Consider the following 22,445-nt stretch of genomic DNA (forward strand, 5'->3'; position numbering starts at 1 on the left):
AGCCTCCGGAAGCGCGTTCCATGTATCCACCACCCTCTGGGTGAAAAAGAACTTCCTAGCGTTTGTTCTAAACCTGTCCCCTTTTAATTTCTCCGAATGCCCCCTTGTACTTGTGGTTCCCCATAATCTGAAAAATCTGACCCTGTCTACCTTTTCTATGCCCTTCAGGATCTTGAAGGTTTCTATCATGTCTCCTCTAAGTCTCCGCTTTTCCAGGAAGAACAGCCCCAGCATTTTCAGTCTGTCAGTATATGAGAGGTTTTCCATACCCTTTATCAGTTTAGTTGCTCTTCTCTGGACTCCCTCAAGTACTGCCATGTCCTTCTTGAGGTACGGCGACCAGTACTGGACACAGTACTCCAGATGCGGGCGCACCATTGCACGATACAGTGGCAGGATGACTTCCTTTGTCCTAGTCGTGATACCCTTCTTAATGATACCCAATATTTTGTTTGCTTTCCTTGAGGCTGTGACGCACTGTGCCGACTCTTTCAATGTTGTGTCTACCATCACTCCCAGGTCTCTTTCAAGGTTACTTACCCCTAGCAGTGATCCCCCCATTTTGTAGGTGAACATCGAGTTCTTTTTCCCTACATGCATGACCTTGCATTTCCCTATGTTAAAGCTCATTTGCCACTTTTTGGCCCACTCTTCCAGTGTCGTTAGGTCCCTTTGGAGATCTTCGCAGTCTTCCGTGTTCTTAACCCTGCTGTAGAGTTTGGTGTCATCCGCAAATTTAATAATCTCACATTTTGTTCCCACCTCCAGGTCGTTAATAAATATATTGAACAGGAGCGGTCCCAGCACCGACCCCTGCGGAACTCCGCTCGTGACCCATTGCCAGTCTGAGTAATGGCCCTTTACTCCAGCCCTGAATCCACCGGAATCAGATCTTGTGGTATCTAACAGTCTGACTATCATTTTTCTGTCCACAGGTTAACCACCATTTTTTAAATATGAGAGTTGAGTGGTCTATCTGTGAAGGCCTAGAGTCTTCAGTTCCCTCCCTCAACTGTGGGGACAAGGCAATTCACCGCTCCACGGGGCGGTGGATGGCCTTCTCCCCGTACCTGCAGTGAGAACTTCCCCCCCCCATTTCAGCAGGTTACCCACGGCCACCCATAGGTAACAGCTACCATGTCATTCTCTAGTCCACACCCTCCTGCCACCAGACCCATGCCCGCCAATGCCATCAAACTATTAAATATGGCGGGAAGGTGCCCACTCCCTCCTTTCAGCGGAGTTCCCCTCTCCCTCGGCCTACAATCCACCCTTGGCCCCCCTCCTCCCTGTTACCTTGGGTGGGGTCTTAGTCATCTGAGCCAATCAGGGACTCCCTTAGGCTCCCTCTGTATCACAGATACAAGGGGGAGGAGCCTTAGCCTTAGCTCTTCCCCCTTGTATCTGGGATTCAGAGGGAGCCTAAGGGAGTGCAGAGAGGATCACGTAGTAGCCCTGAAAATCACACCTGGAGGCACCGCCAACGACTGGGCCCAGGAGGAGGAAATCCCCCCTGGAAGAATGAGACTTCACCCTGAGGAGGGGCTTCTCTCTTGCCACTATAAAAGCTGCAGAAACCGTTGCTCAAATCCATCTTGAAATGAAAGCCTCAAAGGCAGGCTAGCCCCTGCGGTTAGGACCCGAAACTTGTTGGTTATCTCCAAAGCCCACTGCAAAAGCTCACGCTCATCCTGGACAGCAGAACTCGGTCCTGAACCTGAACCGGAAGAAACAAACGCCAGAAGGCAAACTGCCCGAGGCACATATAACACAGAAACCACTATCGGAGGAAAGAAGAAACCGTACTCAAGAGCACTCCGGTAGCCGCAATACACAATAAGGATCCTGATAAAAAAGAGTTGTAAGCTCCAAAACTGTCCAAGCTGACATGACAAGTCAAGAGAAATACTAGCTTGAGAGAGAGAGATCCATTACAGAAACCTGCTCCAGAGGCTCATAAGGCGGGTGAGCCAGGGAGCGGAGACCAGATGCAAATTGCACGCCAGACAAAGGAGGCCTCAGACGAACCACTGGAAATGCTGCCAAGCCATTGGGGTCTGAGTGGCCAGAACTCTCTGATGACTATCCAAATCTTCTCATGACGGGAGATGGAACACTTCATTCTATTCTGTGAGAAAGCGAACCCCCAGATACACCAAATCCTGGGCGGGTTTTCAGTGATTCCACCAAAGGTTGATCATCCAGCCCAGACACTGCAGCAAGTGGACTACCTGCAGAACCACCTGGATCACCTTGGCCAGAGAAGGATCTCTGAACAACAAGTCGACCAAATACATGTGGACCATGACACCCAAACAGCAAAGATTTGCTGTCACTACCAACGTCACCTTAGTGAAGGTTCTGGGTGCTATCGTCAACCTGAAAGTAAGAGCCACAAACTGAAAGTGCAGCTCCAGGATGTGAAACCACAAAAACTTCTTGTGCGCCAGAAAAATGGGGATAAACAGATACACCTCTGAGATTCAGGGAGGTTGGTAACTCTCCCGGTGTTAGTGAATCATTGACGGAATGCACCATCTCCATGCGTAAGCAGGGCACCTTCAGTGCTGCATTGACCATTTGAGATCCAGGCTCGGTCTCCAACTTCGGAATCTTTCATTGAGACGATGAAGTATATCGAGAATCCTCCTGAGCCCAAGCCACCCTCTAGCAAAGGCTCAAGGACCGCAAAATCCAAATGTCTGTGGACCAAGGCCTGCACCTGAAGCACCACCTTGAGGCGGTCTGCAGGGGAAACTAGAAAGTATATGGAGAGAGGATGGGAAAATTCCAAAGTGAGCTCGTCGCACAACACCTCCAAGACCCAGGGTTCTGATGTGATGGTCTCCAATCCTGCTAAGAAGGCAGACAGTCACCCCCTCAATGCGTGGGAGAGAGCCTAAGGCCAGACACCAGAACTGTGTCTTCTGGGGGGAGGGGCTGCTGGATGTCTGATTGAGGACAATTGACAGCCAGACCCCCTGAAACAGAGTCTGGGAAACACAGGGAACCTCTGCCCTGAGGAGGGAGGACCATCATACTGGTGAGAACATCCAAAGGAACTAAAAGTAGAACACCCCAAACTCCTGGTGGGATGTGTCCTGTTCCTGGGAAAAGCCATCGGCTTGCGGTCTTGTACACTTGCCAGGAGATCATCCAGACCCTAGCCAAACCAACGCCGTCCCTAAAAGGGAAACGTGTTCAGGGTGTCCTCAGAGGAGGAGTCCCCAGACCACCACCTGATCCAATGCATCTTCCGGGCAGACACTGAAGAAGCACCCAGCTTGGCGAAAAGTTTCAGAATGTCAGGTAAATCATCAGCCATACAATCCACCCCGGAGATGAGAAATTCCAAATCACACAGCACCACAGTGATAGGGCATGGTGAAGTGTGGAGAGGCACGCACATGCAATGAAGGACAAGGCTGGCGTTGCCTCGACCCCAGCCGCAGCCGAATCAAAAAGGTCACATAAGGATGAAATGCATATGCCTGTCCTGAACATCCTTCAGGACCACTCCTCCGTTAGGAAGGAAAGAAGTGCGCATGGTGACCAGAGTCATAGCTATAGCCACTTCCAGAGAAGCAAGACACTTAGTAACACCGTTTGCCATGGGACAAATCCTTGCCATAGCTCTAGCGCAAAACAGGGAACCCTCAGGGTACCCCAAATCTCCGAAAGGATATAACCCACATTGGGGTAATCAAGGAAAGGAGGCAAGTAGCGGCCTTTTGGTCACTCATGAGAGAACATTCCTGCTGGACCAGCTGAGCCTGCTACAGTGACCATTCCTGCAGTACTTCTGTGATGAGGTCCTTCAGATGAGCAGGTTTTAGGAACTGCGAGCTGTGGGATCGTCAGCCAGGTCCCAGAGACCACACGGAGCCTGATTGCAGAGATCCGCCAAACATTCCACATTAGCGACTGAGCGCCCAACGCCATCATGGGTGCTGCACTTATTTGCTCCAGAATTCCTGCTGGGGAACCAAGTGAAAAATTTGGGCCAAGCGGTGGCGACGTTTCCACAGATGGTCAAGACGTTGTTGGGATGATCATAGGCATGGACTTCTGTACAAGTTATGTCCAAAAGAGCCTACGCACAATTCACAGGGAAAAGGAGGACTCCTGCAGCAAAAGCCACCCTGTGCGCCTCAGACTTAAGAGCACTTGGAAGGCTTATAAAGTTTTTCTACGAAAATGCACTTGTGTTACACCAAAACGCTGCCAGCAATAAAGAAGATGGGGATCATCGTAGGTGACTCCATTATACGTCACGTGGACAGCCACACCGCAGGAGGAAGAGAGGACAGAATCGTCACCTGTCTGCCTGGAGCAAGAGTGAAGGATGTGGCCAACAGGATCTCCAGGATCATAGACAGCGCAGGGGGAGAGGATACTGCTGTGCTCATCCACGTGGGAACAAATGATGTGAGCGGACAGGAAGTATGACAGGGAAGAGCTGAAGGGCCAGCTCCGCTCACTTGGAAGACAGCTGAAGATCAGGGAGGTGAAGGTGGCCTTCTCCGAGATCCTCCCAGTACCAAGAGCGGATGGAAAGAGACAAGGGGAATTGCAAGCTATTAACGCCTGGATGAGACGATGGTGCGAAGAAGAAGGCTTTGACTTTGTGCGCAACTGGACGGCGTTCTGGGGAAAGAGCAAGTACTACAGAAAGGACGGACTACACCTCAACAAGGAAGGAGCAAGAGTATTGGCAGGCAACATGAAGAAGGCCATCGAGAAGGCTTTAAACTAATAAATAGGGGAAAGCCTACAGTCGACCACCAGTCGATGGCACGGACGACAGGATGCCCCGATGAAGGAACAATGGGCTACTACTCATACACAGGAGGGGACGACCTCACAGCAAATAAGGAAGACAAGGCAGGAAGGGACAACTCAGACACAGGAGGGGATGACCGCATAGCAAACAAGGGAGACAACACTGGAGCGGTTAAGGATACCGTGAAGGAAACAGTAGGGACAGCAAAGAGTAGAAAGTCCAAAAAAGTAACACGAAGAGAACTCAAATGTATGTATACGAATGCTAGAAGTCTAGGAAACAAAATGGGGAAATAGAGACAATAGCAAGACATGATAAGTTGGAAATCATTGGCATAACAGAAACATGGTGGAATGAAGAAAACAAATGGGACACAGTACTTCAGGGATACAAACTATATAGAAGAGATCGAATAGGGCAGAAAGGTGGAGGTATTGCCCTATATGTTCAGGAAGGAGTAGAATCTGTTGAAGTGGCTACGATGGACACGAAAGAGAAGCTAGAGTCCCTCTGGGTCAAGATTCCTGGCCAAAACTGCGCAGACACGAAAATTGGCCTTTACTATCGTCCCCCAGGACAGGCGGAGGAAACTGACTCAGAAATGATAGAGGAAATCAAACAAGAATGCAGGACGGGCAATGTAATAATATTGGGAGACTTCAATTTCCCAAGGATAGACTGGAAACTAGGAACCTCCAACTGCGGCAAGGAGGCCAAGTTCCTGGAGGCGCTAGGGGATTGCTTCCTGGAACAAATGGTAAAAGAGCCAACAAGAGGCAACGCCACCCTGGACTTGGTGCTAAATGGCCTCACGGGACCGACAAAAGAAGTAGAAGTTACGGTACCACTGGGGACGAGTGATCACAATGCGATCAACTTTAATCTTGACATCGGGAATAGAAATAGTGCCAAAACCTTAACCAAAACCTTTAACTTTAAAAAGGGCAAATACGATCGCATGAGAGCCATGGTGAAACAACGACTCAAGAAAAAGGTGGACAAACTTGAAACAGTAGACCAGGCATGGTCCCTACTGAAAAATACTATCACAGAAGTACAAAATCTACACATTCCGAGGATCTCCAAAGAAGGGAGAACAAAAGGTAAGGGAGAACCGGCATGGCTTACCAGACAGGTGAGGGAAGCCATAAAAGAAAAGAAGGACTCTTTCAAAAAATGGAAACACATGAAAACAACCGAAGCATGGAAAAAACATAAAGATGATCAGAAGAAATGTCACAAGGCGGTGAGGGATGCCAAAAAGGACTATGAGGAAAAAATAGCGCAAGAGGCCAAAAACTTCAAGCCCTTCTTTAGATACGTGAAAGGGAAAAAACCCGCAAAAGAGGCGGTGGGACCCCTGGATGACCAGGGAAGAAAAGGGTACATTAAGGAAGATAAACAAATTGCGGACAAACTAAATTCCTTCTTTGCGTCCGTCTTTACGGAGGAGGATACCGCAAAAATACCAGAAGCAGTGAAAGTGTTTAGTGGAGTAATAGAAGACAGCCTCACCACAGTTGAAGTGGAGTTGGACCAGATATACTACCAGATCGACAAACTTAAAAGTGACAAATTCCCTGGACCGGATGGAATTCACCCGAGAGTCTTAAAGGAATTGAAGGTTGAAATCGGAGAGTTATTGCAAAAACTCACCAATCTGACAATCAGAACTGGACAGATACCAGATGACTGGAAGATAGCGAATGTCACGCCAATTTTCAAAAAAGGATCGAGAGGAGAACCGGGCAACTACAGACCTGTGAGCCTTACGTCTGTCCCTGGAAAGATGGTTGAAGCACTGATCAAGGATAGCATAGTCCGGCACTTAGATACACACGACTTGCTGAAACCCAGTCAACATGGGTTCAGGAAAGGGAAATCATGTTTAACGAATTTACTTCAATTTTTTGAGACTGTGAACAAGCAAATTGATAGTGGAATGCCGGTGGACATAATATATTTGGACTTCCAGAAAGCATTCGACAAAGTTCCACATGAAAGACTGCTCAGGAAACTACAAAGCCATGGAATAGAGGGAGATATACAAAGGTGGATAGGCAAATGGCTGGAAAACAGAAAGCAGAGAGTGGGCATAAATGGGAAGTTCTCAGACTGGGAGAAAGTGACTAGTGGTGTGCCCCAGGGCTCGGTACTTGGGCCGATCCTATTTAATATTTATATCAATGACCTGGAAGACGGAATATCCAGTGAGATCATTAAGTTTGCAGACGACACAAAGCTATGCCGGGCAATCAGATCGCAGGAGGATAGCGAGGAACTCCAGAGCGACTTGTATCAGTTAGAGAAATGGGCAGAGCAATGGCAGATGAAGTAAAACGTGGAGAAATGCAAAGTAATGCATTTAGGTAGTAAGAATAAGGAACACGAGTATAGAATGTCAGGCGCAACTCTGGGTAAGAGCGAACAAGAAAAGGACCTGGGTGTACTGATAGATAGGACCCTGAAGCCGTCGGCACAATGTGCGGCAGTGGCAAAGAAAGCAAACAGAATGTTAGGCATGATAAAGAAAGGAATCACGAGTAGATCGGAGAAAGTCATAATGCCGCTTTATAGAGCAATGGTCAGACCACACTTGGAATACTGTGTCCAACATTGGTCTCCCAACCTAAAGAAGGATATAAAACTGCTGGAGAGGGTGCAGAGACGAGCAATGAAGCTAATAAGAGGTATGGAGAAATTGGAATATGAGGAACGACTCAAGAAACTAGGATTGTTCTCCTTGAGAAGAGGAGGCTGCGAGGGGACATGATAGAGACGTTCAAAATACTGAAAGACATCGATAAAATAGAGCAGAAAAACAAATTATTTACATTGTCCAATGTGACACGGACAAGAGGACATGGTTTGAAGCTAAGGGGTGACAAGTCCAGGACAAATGTCAGGAAGTTCTGCTTTACGCAGCGAGTGGTGGACGCATGGAATGCTCTTCCACAGGAGGTTATTAAGGAATCCACTGTGCTAGGATTCAAAGGCAAATTAGATGCACATCTCCTTATGAGAGGCATAGAGGGATATGGGTGATTAGAACAATCAGGTGTATACCTGACTGGGGCCTCCGCGTGTGCGGATCGCCGGACTCGATGGACCATGGGTCTGATCCGGAGATGGCAATTCTTATGTTCTTATGTTCTTATGATAAAATAGAGCACAAAAACAAATTATTTACATTGTCCAACGTGACACGGACAAGAGGACATGGTTTGAAGCTAAGGGGGGACAAGTCCATGACAAATGTCAGGAAGTTCTGCTTCACGCAGCGAGTGGTGGACGCCTGGAATGCTCTTCCAAAGGAGGTTATTGAGGAATCCACTGTGCTAGGATTCAAAGGCAAATTAGATGCACATCTCCTTACGAGAGGCATAGAGGGATATGGGTAATTAAAACTACATCAGGTGTATACCTGACTGGGCCTCCGCGTGTGCGGATCGCCGGACTCGATGGACCATGGGTCTGATCCGGAGATGGCAGTTCTTATGTTCTTATATAGTTTGATTAATCGCCTATTCTACATTCTAGGCGATGTACAAATTGTTAAAAATATCTAAAATCTGGGTAACATATTACATAGACATACAGTATATCATATTGAATTTAAAAAAAATAAAAAATATGGACATTCTTATTAAATCATTTAAATTAAATAGTTTGTAAATACAATATCAAAACAACAGGGAAATTATTTAGTGGTTACAATCAATATTAAATTTAATATATTAAGGTAAAAACATTAGGAGGGAAGACAAACATGAAAAAAAGAAATATAAGATAAAGATGGATTGAAGGATCATTTATTCACTAAAAGCATCATTAAAAAGGAAACTTTTAAGTTTAGTCTTGAATTTGTCTAAATTCTTTTCCTCTCTTATATAGAGTGGAAGATCATTCCAAGACTGAGGAGCAGTCACTGAAAACATAGTATGACGCCTCGTATTAATAACTCTCGGTGAGGGAATGGTCAATAAATGTTGATCCTGAGATCTCAGTGTTCTGGAAGTAGTATAAGGAATTAAAACTCTAAAAATAAAGGCGGGGGTTTGAAATATTAATGATTTAAAAGTGAGTAAACATAATTTAAATAAAATGCGATGTGCAACGGGTAACCAGTGTGCCTCCTTGAGTAATGGTGAGACATGATCAAATTTTTTAGCTTTGTGAATTATTTTAATAGAGGCGTTCTGAATAATTTGAAGACGTCTAATTTCTTTTTGTGGCAAGCCTTTAAATAAGGTGTTACAATAATCGATTTTGGAGATCACTAGAGAATGTATTAGAATATTCAGGGATTTTGCACATAAAAATTTGGCCACGGAACGAATTTGGCAAAGTCTGTAAAAAGTAGATTTAACCACTTGGCTTATATGATCGTGGTATGATAATTTATTGTCAAATATTATTCCTAAAATCTCACCCGAAAGCCTTCAAACATGATTTTTCTGGAAATTGGGGCAGAAGGCTCAATGAGGGTCTCCCCTGAGACAAAAGGTACCACTTCTGTGTAAATTTAGACCCCCCTTGTGGGCTGCAGTGCACATGGAACATGGCTGCACAACCGAAAGCCGTCCGCCACAAATAGGGATGAAATCAATACATCCCAACCTGGGAAGGCCATCGGTGAAGTTTGGAGCAAAAAACGAAGCTCCTAACTTATTCAAATCAGGAAAATCCAAGATGGCCTGCTGGGTGCCGATTTTGCAATAAAATCGACCGGGGAAGGAACAGGAATATCCAGAAAGTACAGTTACTTACCGTAACAGGTGTTATCCCAGGACAAGCAGGCAGATATTCTCAACATGTGGGTGACGTCACTGACTGAGCCCCCTAGCAGACGTTTTCGCAAACAGATTTGCTTGAAGACCTTCAAGCTTGCGATTGGCCCACGCATCCACGCGTGCCCCTCCCGCCCAACCTAAGGCATGCATCTCCTCAGCGTGGCCTCAGTTCTATGTTTTCCGCGGAGCCAGAAGCACTGCTCCCTTGCTGCGTGCGATTTCGTTGTCCCTCTTACACCGCGGCTTTCTTTTTATTTTCGTTTAAGACGCTGTGCTCGCGTCTTTGTTACTTCTTTCTTTTTTTTTTCCTTCGTGTCTTTTTGACCGGGTCTCCGGTCTTGCTCTGGCCACCTTGCCTTGCGGGGCTGCGGCCGTCTTTTTTCTTATGTCCCGGCCTCGCACCGGGTTCAAGAATTGCACTAAGTGCAACCGGGTTATCTCCATCACCGATCCTCATCGTTGGTGTGTGGAGTGACTGGGTGCGGAGCACCACGCTGAGTCGTGTCCACGTTGTGCGACTCTGCAACCGCGTGCTCTTCGTCGGAGGGTGGCCAAGATTCTTCAACTTTTTGGGCCGATGGATCCTGAGGGACAGGCCTCAATCTCGGCCTCGGCACCGGTGTTGGGTGCCTCGGCCTCGAAGTCCCCCTCGTCCTCCAAGGCTCCGGCCTCGGCTCCTCCTGCTACTCCGGCCTTGGGTAAGTCTCCTCTTTCCTCCTCAGGTGTGTCAGCAAAGAAGCCTACCTCTGAGTCTCATGCAAGTGCCGCCTCGTCGGCATCTTCGAGACATCATTCTAAGCGTGCCTCCTCACGTAAGGAATACTCTTCCTCGAGGTCGACCCCGAAGGAGCGCACTCTGCACCTGTGACCCAACATCCTTTGGTCTCGGTGCCTGCGTGCCTCCTCACGTAAGGAATACTCTTCTTCGAGGTCGACCCTGAAGGAGCGCACTGCTGCACCTGTGACCCAACATCCTTTGGTCTCGGTGCCTATGTTCGAGGACATGCTTAAGGCTATCCTTACCTCACAGCTTTCCTTGGTGGTGAGCCAACTGGTCCCAACCTCGACGTCTCTGACCTCGGTCTCGACCCAGCCCCAGTATGACCAGCCTGAGCGTCCTTCTCTTGTGTCTCGGGGCCATGCCCGCAAGACTCGCAAGACTCCCTCGAGCGATTCTTCATCTCTGGAATCGGGGCCTGTGACTTTCCAGGGACCAATGACAGGGGCCCGCTTTTCACCCACTACTTTGTCGAGGTTTGCCCCTTCTAAAAAGCTGCGATCTTCTCCGCCCCTTCGGGGTAGGTCCCCAACTGCGAAACCTTCCAGGCACACCCTTGTCGTCGAGTTGGACTCTACTGTGCATTCTTCCAAACCGGTGGAGGAGGTTTCCTTTGCTCCATCTTCTCCGAGGCTCCATAAGATGGTCCCTCGGACTCCGGGGTCCTCCCCGACCCACCCTATGCGGGGTCATTCCTCAATGCACCTGAGGCACTTTAGGTGAGCCTCCTCGCTCTCCCATTTGCGGGACTCCGAGGCTCCGGCATGCTATTCAAGGGAAATTTCTCCCTCTTTCTCTGCTAACCCCAGATCTCGCTCGGGGTCTCCTCCGGAGGATGAGTCTTCTTCTCAAAGCTTTTCCTTCACTCGTTTCATTTCTGACATGGGCAGGGCCTTGAATCTGGACCTCCAGTCTGAGTCCCGTTATACACAGGAATTCTTAGGATTTTAGAGGTGGGGGAGGTTAGGGCATGCAGGAAAACCACACAAACCCCCCTTAATCGTCAAAACAGGCTGTTACACACACTGTTTACTCACTGTTCCATAGTGCTGAAGGGAGAAATGCAGGTAATGCTGGAGAAGCATGTAGGGAGATCAAATGCCTCAGGAAGCTGTAAAGCTAGATTTCAAGTCTTCTGATTGAAATTCCTATAGAACAATCTTTATGTCAATCCCTATGGCTGAACTCCAAGATATAAATCGCCGGGTCTAAAATTGGATGCCTGGAAGGATTGGATGCAAGTAGGCATAAGAACATTAGAAGATGTTATTTTAAACTAGTATTTTAGCCCGTTACATTAACGGATGCTAGAATATATGTCTGTGTGTCTTTATTTCTGTCTCTCTCGCCCTCCCTCTGCGGGGGGGAGGGGAGTTGCGGCGTGGTATGGCGGGTAGGGTCGGCGGTGGGAGGGGTGTTGGAGGAGGGGGAGTCGCGGTGTGTTACCTGGCCAGTCCTTCGATGCTTCTTGGCGGCTGACAGGCTCCACATGCGCACTCCTACCTGCAGGTCCCTACAGCGCACGGAAAACGGGCACACGCAGGTGGGAGTGCACATGCGCTTAGGGCTTTATTATATTAGATGGGAAACTGCTTGATTTTTCACAGTTGCAACAATCTTTTGGTATTTCAAAATTTCAATTTTACAAATGGTTGCAACTGAAGCAGGCTATTCAGAAAGGGTTCCCTGGGTGGCGTAATCATAAAAATTTTTATAGTTTGCAATTCCTGTTTTCAGGCAGACATGCTAGGACATCAAGCTGCTAAGTGGTATAAATTAATATCTGAACTTATGAATAAGAAACCCAAAAATGCTTTTAGAGATATTTGGAGCATTGAGATTAAGCAGTATATTTCTGCATCTCGATGGCCACTTGGTTCTTTTTGTTACATCGTTCTTTTTGGACCCCAGTTAGATTGAATAAGTTAGATAATTCTAGATCTAATAGGTGCTGGCACTGTCACCTGGACATAGGAACATTAGACCATCTATTGTTTTACTGCCCTAGAATTCTGATTTTTTTGGAAATCAATTTGGGAACATATTAATAATATTTTAAATTCTGAGATTCCTTTAACTTATGAAGCAATAATTTGTGGTACCATTTTGCATATCAAAGATCCCTTAGATAAACATAAAAGACGTCTTTTTTAAATTATGACAAGTACGGCTATACAATTGATTACACGAAATTGGAAAAACTGGGATCGTCTCAACTTTACATTCTGGTGGGCTAGTTTATGTCTAATATATAAATATGAGAAAATGAACGCTATTATATTAGGGAATAATGAAAAATTTTCATTAATTTTGGGCCCAACTGACGTCCTTTGTAGAATCTCATAGTTTTGGTCTGTTATTAGATAATATGCACATCCAGGGAGGGGGAGGGGGAGGAGGTATACAAAGTCTTTAATCTACTATTTTTACGGATGGAAAAAGGGGGGGAAGGACGACAAATTTTGTGGTTTGAAAATATGTCTGAATGGATATACATATGTATTTTCTGTTTAAAATATATATAATATAATTCTAAAATTAGAGGAAAATTTTATAGTTATTCTAATGGAAATGATTGGGTTGGGTGGGGGAGGGTATTAATCTGTATGATTCTTGTAAAATTAAGTGATGTCTTTAGTATAAGAAAATTAATTTATTCTGTTTTCCACTTATTAAATTTGATTTAAAAATGAATAAAGAAAAAATACATGATATGAAAGGGTGGGAGGGGAGGGAGATAAATTTTATAATTTGATTTATTGCTGAATATTAAGTGTTTTATCTAAGTTCAAATGATTGTACAGTGGTACCTCGGTTTACGAGTGCACCGGTTTGCGAGTGTTTTGCAAGACGAGCAAAACATTTGCAAAATCGGTGCCTCGGAAACCGAGCATGGCTCGATTTACGAGCACTCCTCCCCCACCCGCAATCCGGCACCCCCCCTGCGATCCGGCACCCCCCCCTGCCTCGAACCGGCACCTCAAGGCCCAGCAGACGAGGAGGCCAAGCTTCAAGAGTGCCCAGATGAGGGTAAGAAGCGGCGGGGGGGTGCCCAATTGTGTCGGGGGGGGATGTCTGATCGGGCGGGGGGGTGCCCAATCGTGTCGGGGAGGGGGGTCGGATCGTGGCGGGGGGGGGTGCCTGATCGCAGGGGGGAGTGCCTGATCGCAGGGGGGGCCTTCGAGGGGAGCAATGCCGGTTCTCAGGGGGGGGGAACGCATCAAAGCGAGTTTCCATTATTTTCTATGGGGAAACTCGCTTTGATAAACGAGCATTTTGGATTACGAGCATGCTCCTGGAACGGATTATACTCGTAATCCAAGATACTACTGTACTTGTTAATGCACTTATTATAAGTTTGAAAAATGAATAAAGATTTTTTTTAAAAAAAAGTCTTCCGACTGCCTCACCTGCCTGACAACCATGGCCAGTGACCTATGCCACCCTCGGATACATCACACAACCATCTGGCGGAGGCACGCAGACTGGCTCTGATCCTGGGCACGCCTCGACGGAAAATTTTGGCCACCCGTCTACGAAGAGCCTGCGGTTGTAAAGTCGCACAACGGGGACAAAACTCAGCGCGGTGCTCTGCACCCTGGCACTCCACACACCAACGATGAGGATCGGTGATGGAGAAAACCTGGTTGCACTTAGTGCAGTGTTTAAATTCGGAACGAGGCTGGGACATAAGAAAAAAGAGATCTGCGGCCCCGTGAGGCCAGGCAGCCAAAGGAAGACCGGGAACCCGATCAAAAATACACGAACTGAAAAAAATGAAAATAAAGAAAATGAAAGACGTGAGCACAGCGACTCAAAAGAAACTAACAAAATAAGCTGCGGTGCAAGAGGGACAGTGAGATCGTGCAAAGCAAGGGAGCAGTGCTTCTGGCTCCGCGGAAAACATTGAACTGAGGACACGCTGAGGAGACGCATGCCCTAGGAAGGGCGGGAGGGGCACGTGCGCATGCGCGGGCCAATCGCAAGCCTGAAGGTCTTCAAGCAAGTCTGCTTGTGAAAACATCCGCTAGGGGACTCCGTTGGTGACGTCACCCACATGTAGAGAATATGCTGCCTGCTTATCCTGGGATAATAACATTCTTAGTGTGGGCAAAAAAGTGGCAAATGAGCTTTAACATAGAGAAATGCAAGGTCATGCATGTAGGGAAAAAGAACCCGATGTTCAGCTACAAAATGGGGGGATCGCTGCTAAGGGTAAGTAACCTTGAAAGAGACCTGGGGATGATGGTAGACACAACATTGAAGGCGTCAGCACAATGCGCGACGGCCTCAAGGAAAGCAAATCAAATGTTGGGTATCATTAAGAAGGGTATCACTGCCAGGACGAAGGAAGTCATCATGCCAATGTATCGTGCAATGGTGCGCCCACATCTGGAGTACTGTGTCCAGTACTGGTCGCCATAGCTCAAGAAGGACATGGCAGTACTTGAGGGGGTCCAGAGAAGAGCGACTAAACTGATAAAGGGTATGGAAAACTTCTCATATGCTGATAGATTGAAAAAGCTGGGGCTATTCTCCCTGGAAAAGCGGAGACTTAGAGGAGACATGATAGAAACCTTCAAAATCCTGAAAGACATAGAAAAGGTAGACAGGGACAGATTCTTCATAATGTGGGGAACCACAAGTACAAGGGGGCACTCGGAGAAATTAAAAGGGGGCAGGTTTAGAACAAACGCTAGGAAGTTCTTTTTTACCCAGAGGGTGGTGGACACATGGAACGTGCTTCCGGAGACCGTGATAGGCCAGAGCACATTACAGGGCTTCAAAGAAGGTTTGGATAGGTTCCTAGAGGATAAGGGGATTGAGGGGTACAGGTAGGAGTTGAGCTAGGTTATAGGAATAGTCAGGGACCACTGCACAGGTGATAGGCCTGAGGGGCCGCCGTGGGAGCGGACCGCTGGGCGGGATGGACCTCTGGTTTGACCCAGCGGAGGCAAATTCTTATGTTCTTAGTCTTGTTAATCGTCCTCTTTTTAATAATTCCTAGCATCTTGTTTGCATCCCTCCACTCTTCTCCGAAACTTGAGTGCCCCCCATGCCCACCTTTTGAAATGTTCGCTGGCATAAACAGCACTTTCCACCAGCTGCTCACGCCTGCCTTGGCTCCCTTCTGACATCACATCCTGGTCCTGCAGCCAGGAAGTAACATCAGAAGGGAGCTGACACCGGCACGAGCAGCAAATGGAAGGAGCTGCTCACACCAGTGAACATTTAAAGAGGTATGTGGAGAGATGGAGAGGTGCTGGCACCCCCCCACGATGCGCCTGGGGTGGTTGCCCCCCCCCTTACTATGCCACTGAGTCTGGTGCTATGCTTGCCCAAACTGACAGGATATTCCTGATCCTGACTTTGGTCCCAAATTAATTTTGTGCCCTTCTTTCAACCATCCCAGGCAGTGGCTAGGCAGACACTTCCACATCAACAAAGTGGGAATTACATGTTTAGTTGATAGGGCCTGTTCTTTTTAACCATACTCCTCCCCTTCGACACCCAAGAACCCACCTCAACAGGCAACCTGAAAACAACACTGGAAGCAGTGGAAAAATGGATGTTAGACCACAAACTAAAGCTAAACATGGACAAAACAAAATTTCTACTTCTTGAAAAAGACAAAACCCCATCCATAACAGAATTAGAATTAAATGTCACCAAATACCCCATACAATCTTCTTTAAAAATCCTTGGAGTATCGATAGATGCTGCACAATGCAGGACCAAATCAACATAACTACCAAAAAAGCATTTTTCACCATGCGCAACCTACGAAAAATAAGAAAATTCTTCGACAAAGAGCAATACAGGATCATAGTCTAATCCCTTGTCTTGGGACTATTGGACTACTGCAATATCCTCTACCTATCATGCCCCACAAACCTGATAAAACAACTATAGACCATTCAAAATACTGCCCTCAGACTGATCTACTCACTTGGAAAATTTGACCATATCACCAATGCCTACCTAGACTCCCACTGGCTACCAATAAGAGCCCGAGTTCAATTTAAATTCTACTGTCTACTATTCAAAGCAATAAACGGAACTGCACCTATCTACCTACACAAACCGCCTAAACCAAAACCTCACATCCAGACTACGGAGAACCCAGACCCCATTCTCCTACCCACCACTCAAGGGAACTCAGCGCAAGAAGATGTATGACGCCCTCCTAACGACGCAGGCAGCGAAACTGGACCCCTCTATCTCCAACCTGCTGACAGCAACAAGAGACTTTAAATCATTTCAAAAAGATCTCAAAACTCTGCTATTCAAAAAATCTTTAGAGTCCTCTTAACTCTCTTTAGCTATAGAGCTCTCCTTCCCTTCCCCGCAATCTCCCCGGTGTCTCCCTCCCCTCTTGCTATCTTTCCTCAATTACTCCTCAAAGCCTCTAGTATGCATCCAACTCATTTTGTAATTTCCTGGAAATGTCCAGCCATCTTCTAATGTAATCCGCTTAGAACTGTAAGGTACAGGCGGAATAGAAGTCACTAATGTAATTTAATGTAATATTGCTGAAGGGTTTTCGGGTAAGATTTGCCTCTTTGCGGATGATACCAAAATCTGCAATAGAGTAGACACACTGGATGGTGTGAATAACATGAATAAAGACCTGGCGAAGCTTGAAAGATGGTCTGAAATTTGGCAGCTAAAATTTAATGCTAAGAAATGCAAGGTCATGCATTTGGGCTGCAAAAACCAGAGGGAACAGTGCAGTTTAGGGGGTGAAGAACTTATGTGCAGGGCGGAAGAAACAGGTTGAAAAGGTGACGGCGAAAGCTAGAAGGATGCTAGGTTGCATAGGGAGAGGTATAGCCAGTAGGAAAAAGGAGGTATTGATGCCCCTGTATAAGACTCTGGTGAGACCTCATTTAGAATATTGTATACAATTCTGGAGGCTGCACCTTCAAAAAGATATATAAAGAATGGCTACTAGTCCAGAGGAAGGCTACTAAAATGGTGCGTGGTCTTCATCATAAGGCATATGGGGACAGACTTAAAGATCTCAATCTAATCTAATCTAATCCTTAGATACCTCATCATCTCCACGTTCGTAGAGCTCGACGCAGTTTACAGTAGGAGAAATAGGAAGGAACTGCAGCAGAGGGTTAGAGGTAGAAGTGTGAAGAAAATTTAGAGGACTTGGGATGGAAAGTGAGGAGTGGTGGCTCGTGGCCAGTAGGGGGTGATGTTTATGGGACGGTAATGGAATGGATTTCAGAACATGATTGTGCAGTATTTTTTGTGGAGTTTTTCTACAAAAGCGCCTGTTTTTCATATGATTCTGGGTAATTCTAGTTAGATACAAGCATATGTGTCAGTTAGGGCCACGCCCAATGGAAGCGTATGAAAGACGGGTAAATAAAAAATCTGAATATGAATGTAGATAAAGCCAGAAAAACACACCACAGATTAATATAAGGGAAAGAATGGTGTTCTTTTTATGTACTTTGCTGTTGGGCCAAATCATGAAGGAAACCAGAGGAATCCATTTTGGGTTCTCTGTCTTTTCAGTCTTTTGGAATCCATTTTGTGTTTCCAGGTCTTTGTTCTCAGCATCGTGGTGTTAATTAATACCACATGTGCTTGCTTTAAACTAGTTAGTAATGTGTCCCAAACTGAGATATAACAGGAAGTAAATATAGTTTTGAATGAAAATTATTTATGTATGGAAGCTTGGCCAAGCAAGTATAAATGAACAAATATGACTGGAGTGTGTGTATGACTGTGTATTTGAACAAAGGAATGGGTTTTGAAAAACATAATATATATTTGCAACCTAAAGAAATCCTAAAGCAACATCTGGAAGTAATTAAGTCAGAGATTCCTGCTCTAACATAGGAAGGCTTGTGTGTGAGACTGTCAGCTCAGGCAGCCCCTCCTCCTCCTCCTGTGGGCTACAGCTATGTAATTTGAATCTGTCAATTTAGGGAGAGCTTTTTTTTCCTCTAAGGCTGAGAACTTTTCAGCATCTTTTTAACAAATAATTTCTCTTAATATACTTTTGTGAAAATTATGATTTATATTCAGAAACGACTATAAGCAAACAAATGTACTTTTCTGAAACTTTTGTCTTTGTCTAACTTTTAAGACCACCTCTTTTGTGAATTGTTATTGGTTGTCAAACCTGATGATGTCACTGAGCCAAAATTATATAATAGAATGGCCGGAGATATTAAGGTGAGTTCGTTATTAGAAGGCCAGCATTTGGCAACTATAACGATCTCCCATTAGCGCAACTGTTAAGCAATTATGCTTGATTCTTTTGATCTCATAATGGAAAAATAGAAACAATAACTCAATAAATCTTAATTAATTTTTAAAATCTTGCGCTGGTGTCATTGTGCATGTTTTATTATTTTTCAAACCATGAGTTTTCATGATGGCGTCACAATTCCTATGCTCAAAAGGCAGGAGAGGGGAGATATGATAGTCGCTTAAATATCTACGTAATCATTATGTTCGCTCTTTGGAGTTGGAAGGTTTGAGGTTGGGTTTGGGAAGTAAGCTCCGTGCCTTTTTTGGGCAATTTGAGGAGAGCGGCCTGTCCATGTCAGCGTTGCATAGGGCGTTGTGCGTTCTTGCTCCACCCAGGTCGTGGGAGTTGTTGTGTGCTCGTTAGGCTCCGGAGTTGGGTCTGTGGCCGACTGATTTGGATATGGGATATCTTATTCAGCGTATCCCAACCCTTTCTGTCTCAGTTGAACTTAGGGAATGCTAGTTTTGGGTACTCCATCGTGCATATTTTACGTGGGTTCAATTATATCACTCTGGTTTCACGGAGTCAGCACAATGCGAGAAATGTACAGGTGCTCCTAAATCTTTTTTCCATGTCTTTTGGAGTTGTCCAGCGGTCAGGGCTTCCTGGAGAAGAGTGGTCTGTTATTTGGAGCTTCTGTTAGGCCGCTCTATCCCTCTCACTCCTGTGGGGTTTCTTTTAGATAAATATGAAGCTTTTTGATTTCCTCCTGGTGTTGGCCTGTTCTTTTTGTGCAAGGCAGGATTGGTGGCTAAGAAAATTATCTTGGTGGAGTGGGTTTCAGATCGCACTCCTTCCTATTGGGCTGCCTTGATGCATGCTTTTGCATGCCTTGATGATGCTTGCGAGGGGTCGGGTGCGCAATTTCTTCTGACAGTCTAAGGTCTTTTTGCAGGTCTGGGGTCCTTATATATATGCATCATCTCACAGAACCTGTAGTATGATCCTTAATACTTTGCCTGTTTAATTTGCTTTGAGCGGTGAGGGATTGGCGGCCTTGGGGGGGCCTTTCCTCAGTTTGGCTCTTCTTCTTTTTTTTGTTTTGTTTTTTGTCTGTTTTGTTTACCTTGGTTTGAGTCTATGTTTGATGTGTTTTGTTTTTTGTTTTTTTTGGGGGGGGTGGGGGACTTGGGGGGGAGATCTTATGCATTGTATCTTGGGACTCATCAGAGGCCAGGGCCCTGAATGTCAAGCTTTCACTTTGGTCTTGTTCAGGCCTCCTCCGATAGATGGGCTGTGATGTTTGTTCTTCCTTTGCTATCAAATTGCTGGTTACTCTTTCTTTGTGCCTGCAGTATTTTTCTAATGTCATCTCTTGTGCTGGGTTCTTCTGGTTGCTTATTATTCTTTGGTATATTCTGGTTCTTTCTTTGTGTGAGGGACAGGGTATGGGAGGATAGGGGATGGGTAAGGGGTGGGGGTAGGATTTTGGGACCGGGGGATTCTTGCTGTATAGTTCCTGAACAAATGTTATATCTTCTACTGTATTCATTGTCCTGGTTTTTATTTCTGCCTTGTTCAATAAAATTGTTTACTCTTAAATACCTACGTAATATAAATGTGCATGAGTTGAGTCTCTTTCATTTGAAAGGAAAACTGTGCAATGAGAGGGCATAAGATGAAGTTAAGAGGTGATAAGCTCAGGAGTAATTTGAGGAAATACTTTTTTATAAAAAGGGTGGTAGATGTGTGGAACAGTCTCCTGGAAGAGGTGGTGGAAACGGAGACTGTGTCTGAATTCAAGAAGGCCTGGGATAGGCATGTGGGATCTCTTAGAGAGAGGAAGAGATAATAGTTACTGTGGATGGGCAGACTAGATGGGCCATTTGGCCTTTATCTGCTGTCATGTTTCTATAGGTAAATTGTAGACTCTTGGCCTTACTGAAAGGAAGCATTCTTTTTTGTGGGGTGGGGGTGGGGTGGAGTTAAGGAGGCTATTTAGGACACAGGAAAAAAAGTATGGGCAGAAATTCTATTTTCAGTTTATGGACACACCTTCCTGGCAGGTGTAAGGGTCAATGTAAATGTTATGCCTGAACAGGTTTAAAAGTAAAAGCCTTGGAGTATTTTTCCTTTGAAAATAAGTGCAAATATTTAGATGGTACGTACAGGTTGTGTATGTCTCAGTGTGGAGTTCCATAAGTTATGAATATTTGCCTATCAGCCAGTACCATAGAAAGAATGACTTGTAACCCTACCCAAGTACAGCTCAGCCTGGAAAACGGAAAGAGTGACCTAAACTCCTACCAATGAAAAGAGAATAATGCATGATATACTCACTGGCTCTGTCAAGCTGCTATCCTTCTCTAGGAATTGCACCACACAATAGGCGAGCTAGTAAGAGAAAAGGAAGCCAGTAAGTTTACATCCATACCAGCATCACAGGTAGCCTGTGACATTTAAAACAGAGGAGCTGTTCTAATTCTTCATGCCTGACAGCCTGTCACAGACATATGATGAGAGACTCCCACCCCAAACATTATCAGTGACTGGTACAGTGATCTGTTAGAAACATGCTGAGAACCCCCCCCCAAAAAAAAACAACCCATTATCAGTTAATGACATGCTGCTCCCCTAGCAGAGAGACACAATGAGACCCTATCCCATCAGAAATTGTCATGCTCATGTCCTGAAAAGAGTAAGGAAACCAGTGTAAAAGGAGCAGTTTCACAAAACAGGAGAAACAAAGAAGCTCCCCTTATCCAATGAAGATACAAAGAGCTCGAGGGCTACAAAGCTCTTGAGACTTCTTTCCTTGTGTAAGGGGGTTTCTCACTGGTGGATGCTGAATGACTTCTCACCTGTGGATGGTACACACTCAGGGACTTCACTTTGTGCAATGGTAACAAAACTCGAATTAGGAACATCTTGTGCTCTTCTTTCAAGGGCAGCGCAAAGCCATTAATTATACTAGAAAAGAAGAGAAAATAGTCAAGGGCAAGCATAGTAACATAGTAGATGACGGCAGATAAAGACCCGAATGGTCCATCTAGTCTGCCCAACTTGATTCAATCTAAAAATTTGTTGGGGGTTTTTTTTTCTTCTTCTTCTCCTTAGCTATTTCTGGGCAAGAATCCAAAGCTCTGCCCGGTACTGTTCTTAGGTTCCAACTACTGAAGTCTCCGGCAAAGCTCACTCCAGCCCATCTACACCATCTCAGCCCTCCCCAGCTCATCCTCTGCCAAAGGCCATACATAGACACAGACCGTGTAAGTCTGCCCAGTACTGGCCTTAGTTCTTCAAGATTTACTATTATTTTCTGATTCTAGATCCTCTGTGTTCATCCACGCTTTTTTGAACTCCGCCACCATTTCCTCTCCACCACCTCTCTCGGAAGCGGCATTCCAGGCATCCACCACCCTCTCCGTAAAGAAGAATTTCCTTACATTGCTCTTGAGTACTCCCACCCCTCAACCTCAAATTATGTCCTATGGTTTAACCATTTTCCTTTCTATGGAAAAGATTTTGTTCTACGTTAATACCTTTCAAGTATTTGAATTTCTGAATCTCCTCTGTTCCTCCTTTCCTATAAGGCTAGTGGTCCGGCAAACTCATTAGTCAAAAGAGCCAAGATCAGCAGTATAACGATTAAGATTTCTTTTGAGAGCCAAATTTCTTTTCAAGAACCATGTTTTTAGGAGTCAGTTTAAACTAGCTACTAACATTAAATAAAACCAGATATCATAATAATAATCTTATTTATTGACAAAAAAATATTTTTCTACCTTTTGTCATTTCTGCTTTAATTATCCTGTCTTCGCTCACTTCTTTCTAGCCAGCATCTGTCCTCTCTCTGTCTTCCATGCAGCATCA

General features: G+C 45.5%; 1 protein-coding gene across 2 annotated transcripts in view; it reads right to left on the minus strand.

Moving 5' to 3' along the window:
- The window catches only part of PPP2R5D (protein phosphatase 2 regulatory subunit B'delta), a 391,698-nt gene that overhangs the window by 145,825 nt on the left and 223,428 nt on the right, over positions 1–22,445 (minus strand). For both annotated transcript variants that reach the window (XM_033937705.1, XM_033937706.1), the window contains exons 9-10: positions 21,434–21,542; positions 20,913–20,966 (exon numbers count right to left, since the gene is read on the minus strand). In XM_033937705.1, the coding sequence (XP_033793596.1) occupies positions 20,913–20,966; positions 21,434–21,542 (163 nt within the window). The remainder of the gene's footprint in view (positions 1–20,912; positions 20,967–21,433; positions 21,543–22,445) is intronic.

Source organism: Geotrypetes seraphini, chromosome 3 (assembly GCF_902459505.1).
Source record: "Geotrypetes seraphini chromosome 3, aGeoSer1.1, whole genome shotgun sequence".
Lineage (NCBI taxonomy): Eukaryota > Metazoa > Chordata > Amphibia > Gymnophiona > Dermophiidae > Geotrypetes > Geotrypetes seraphini.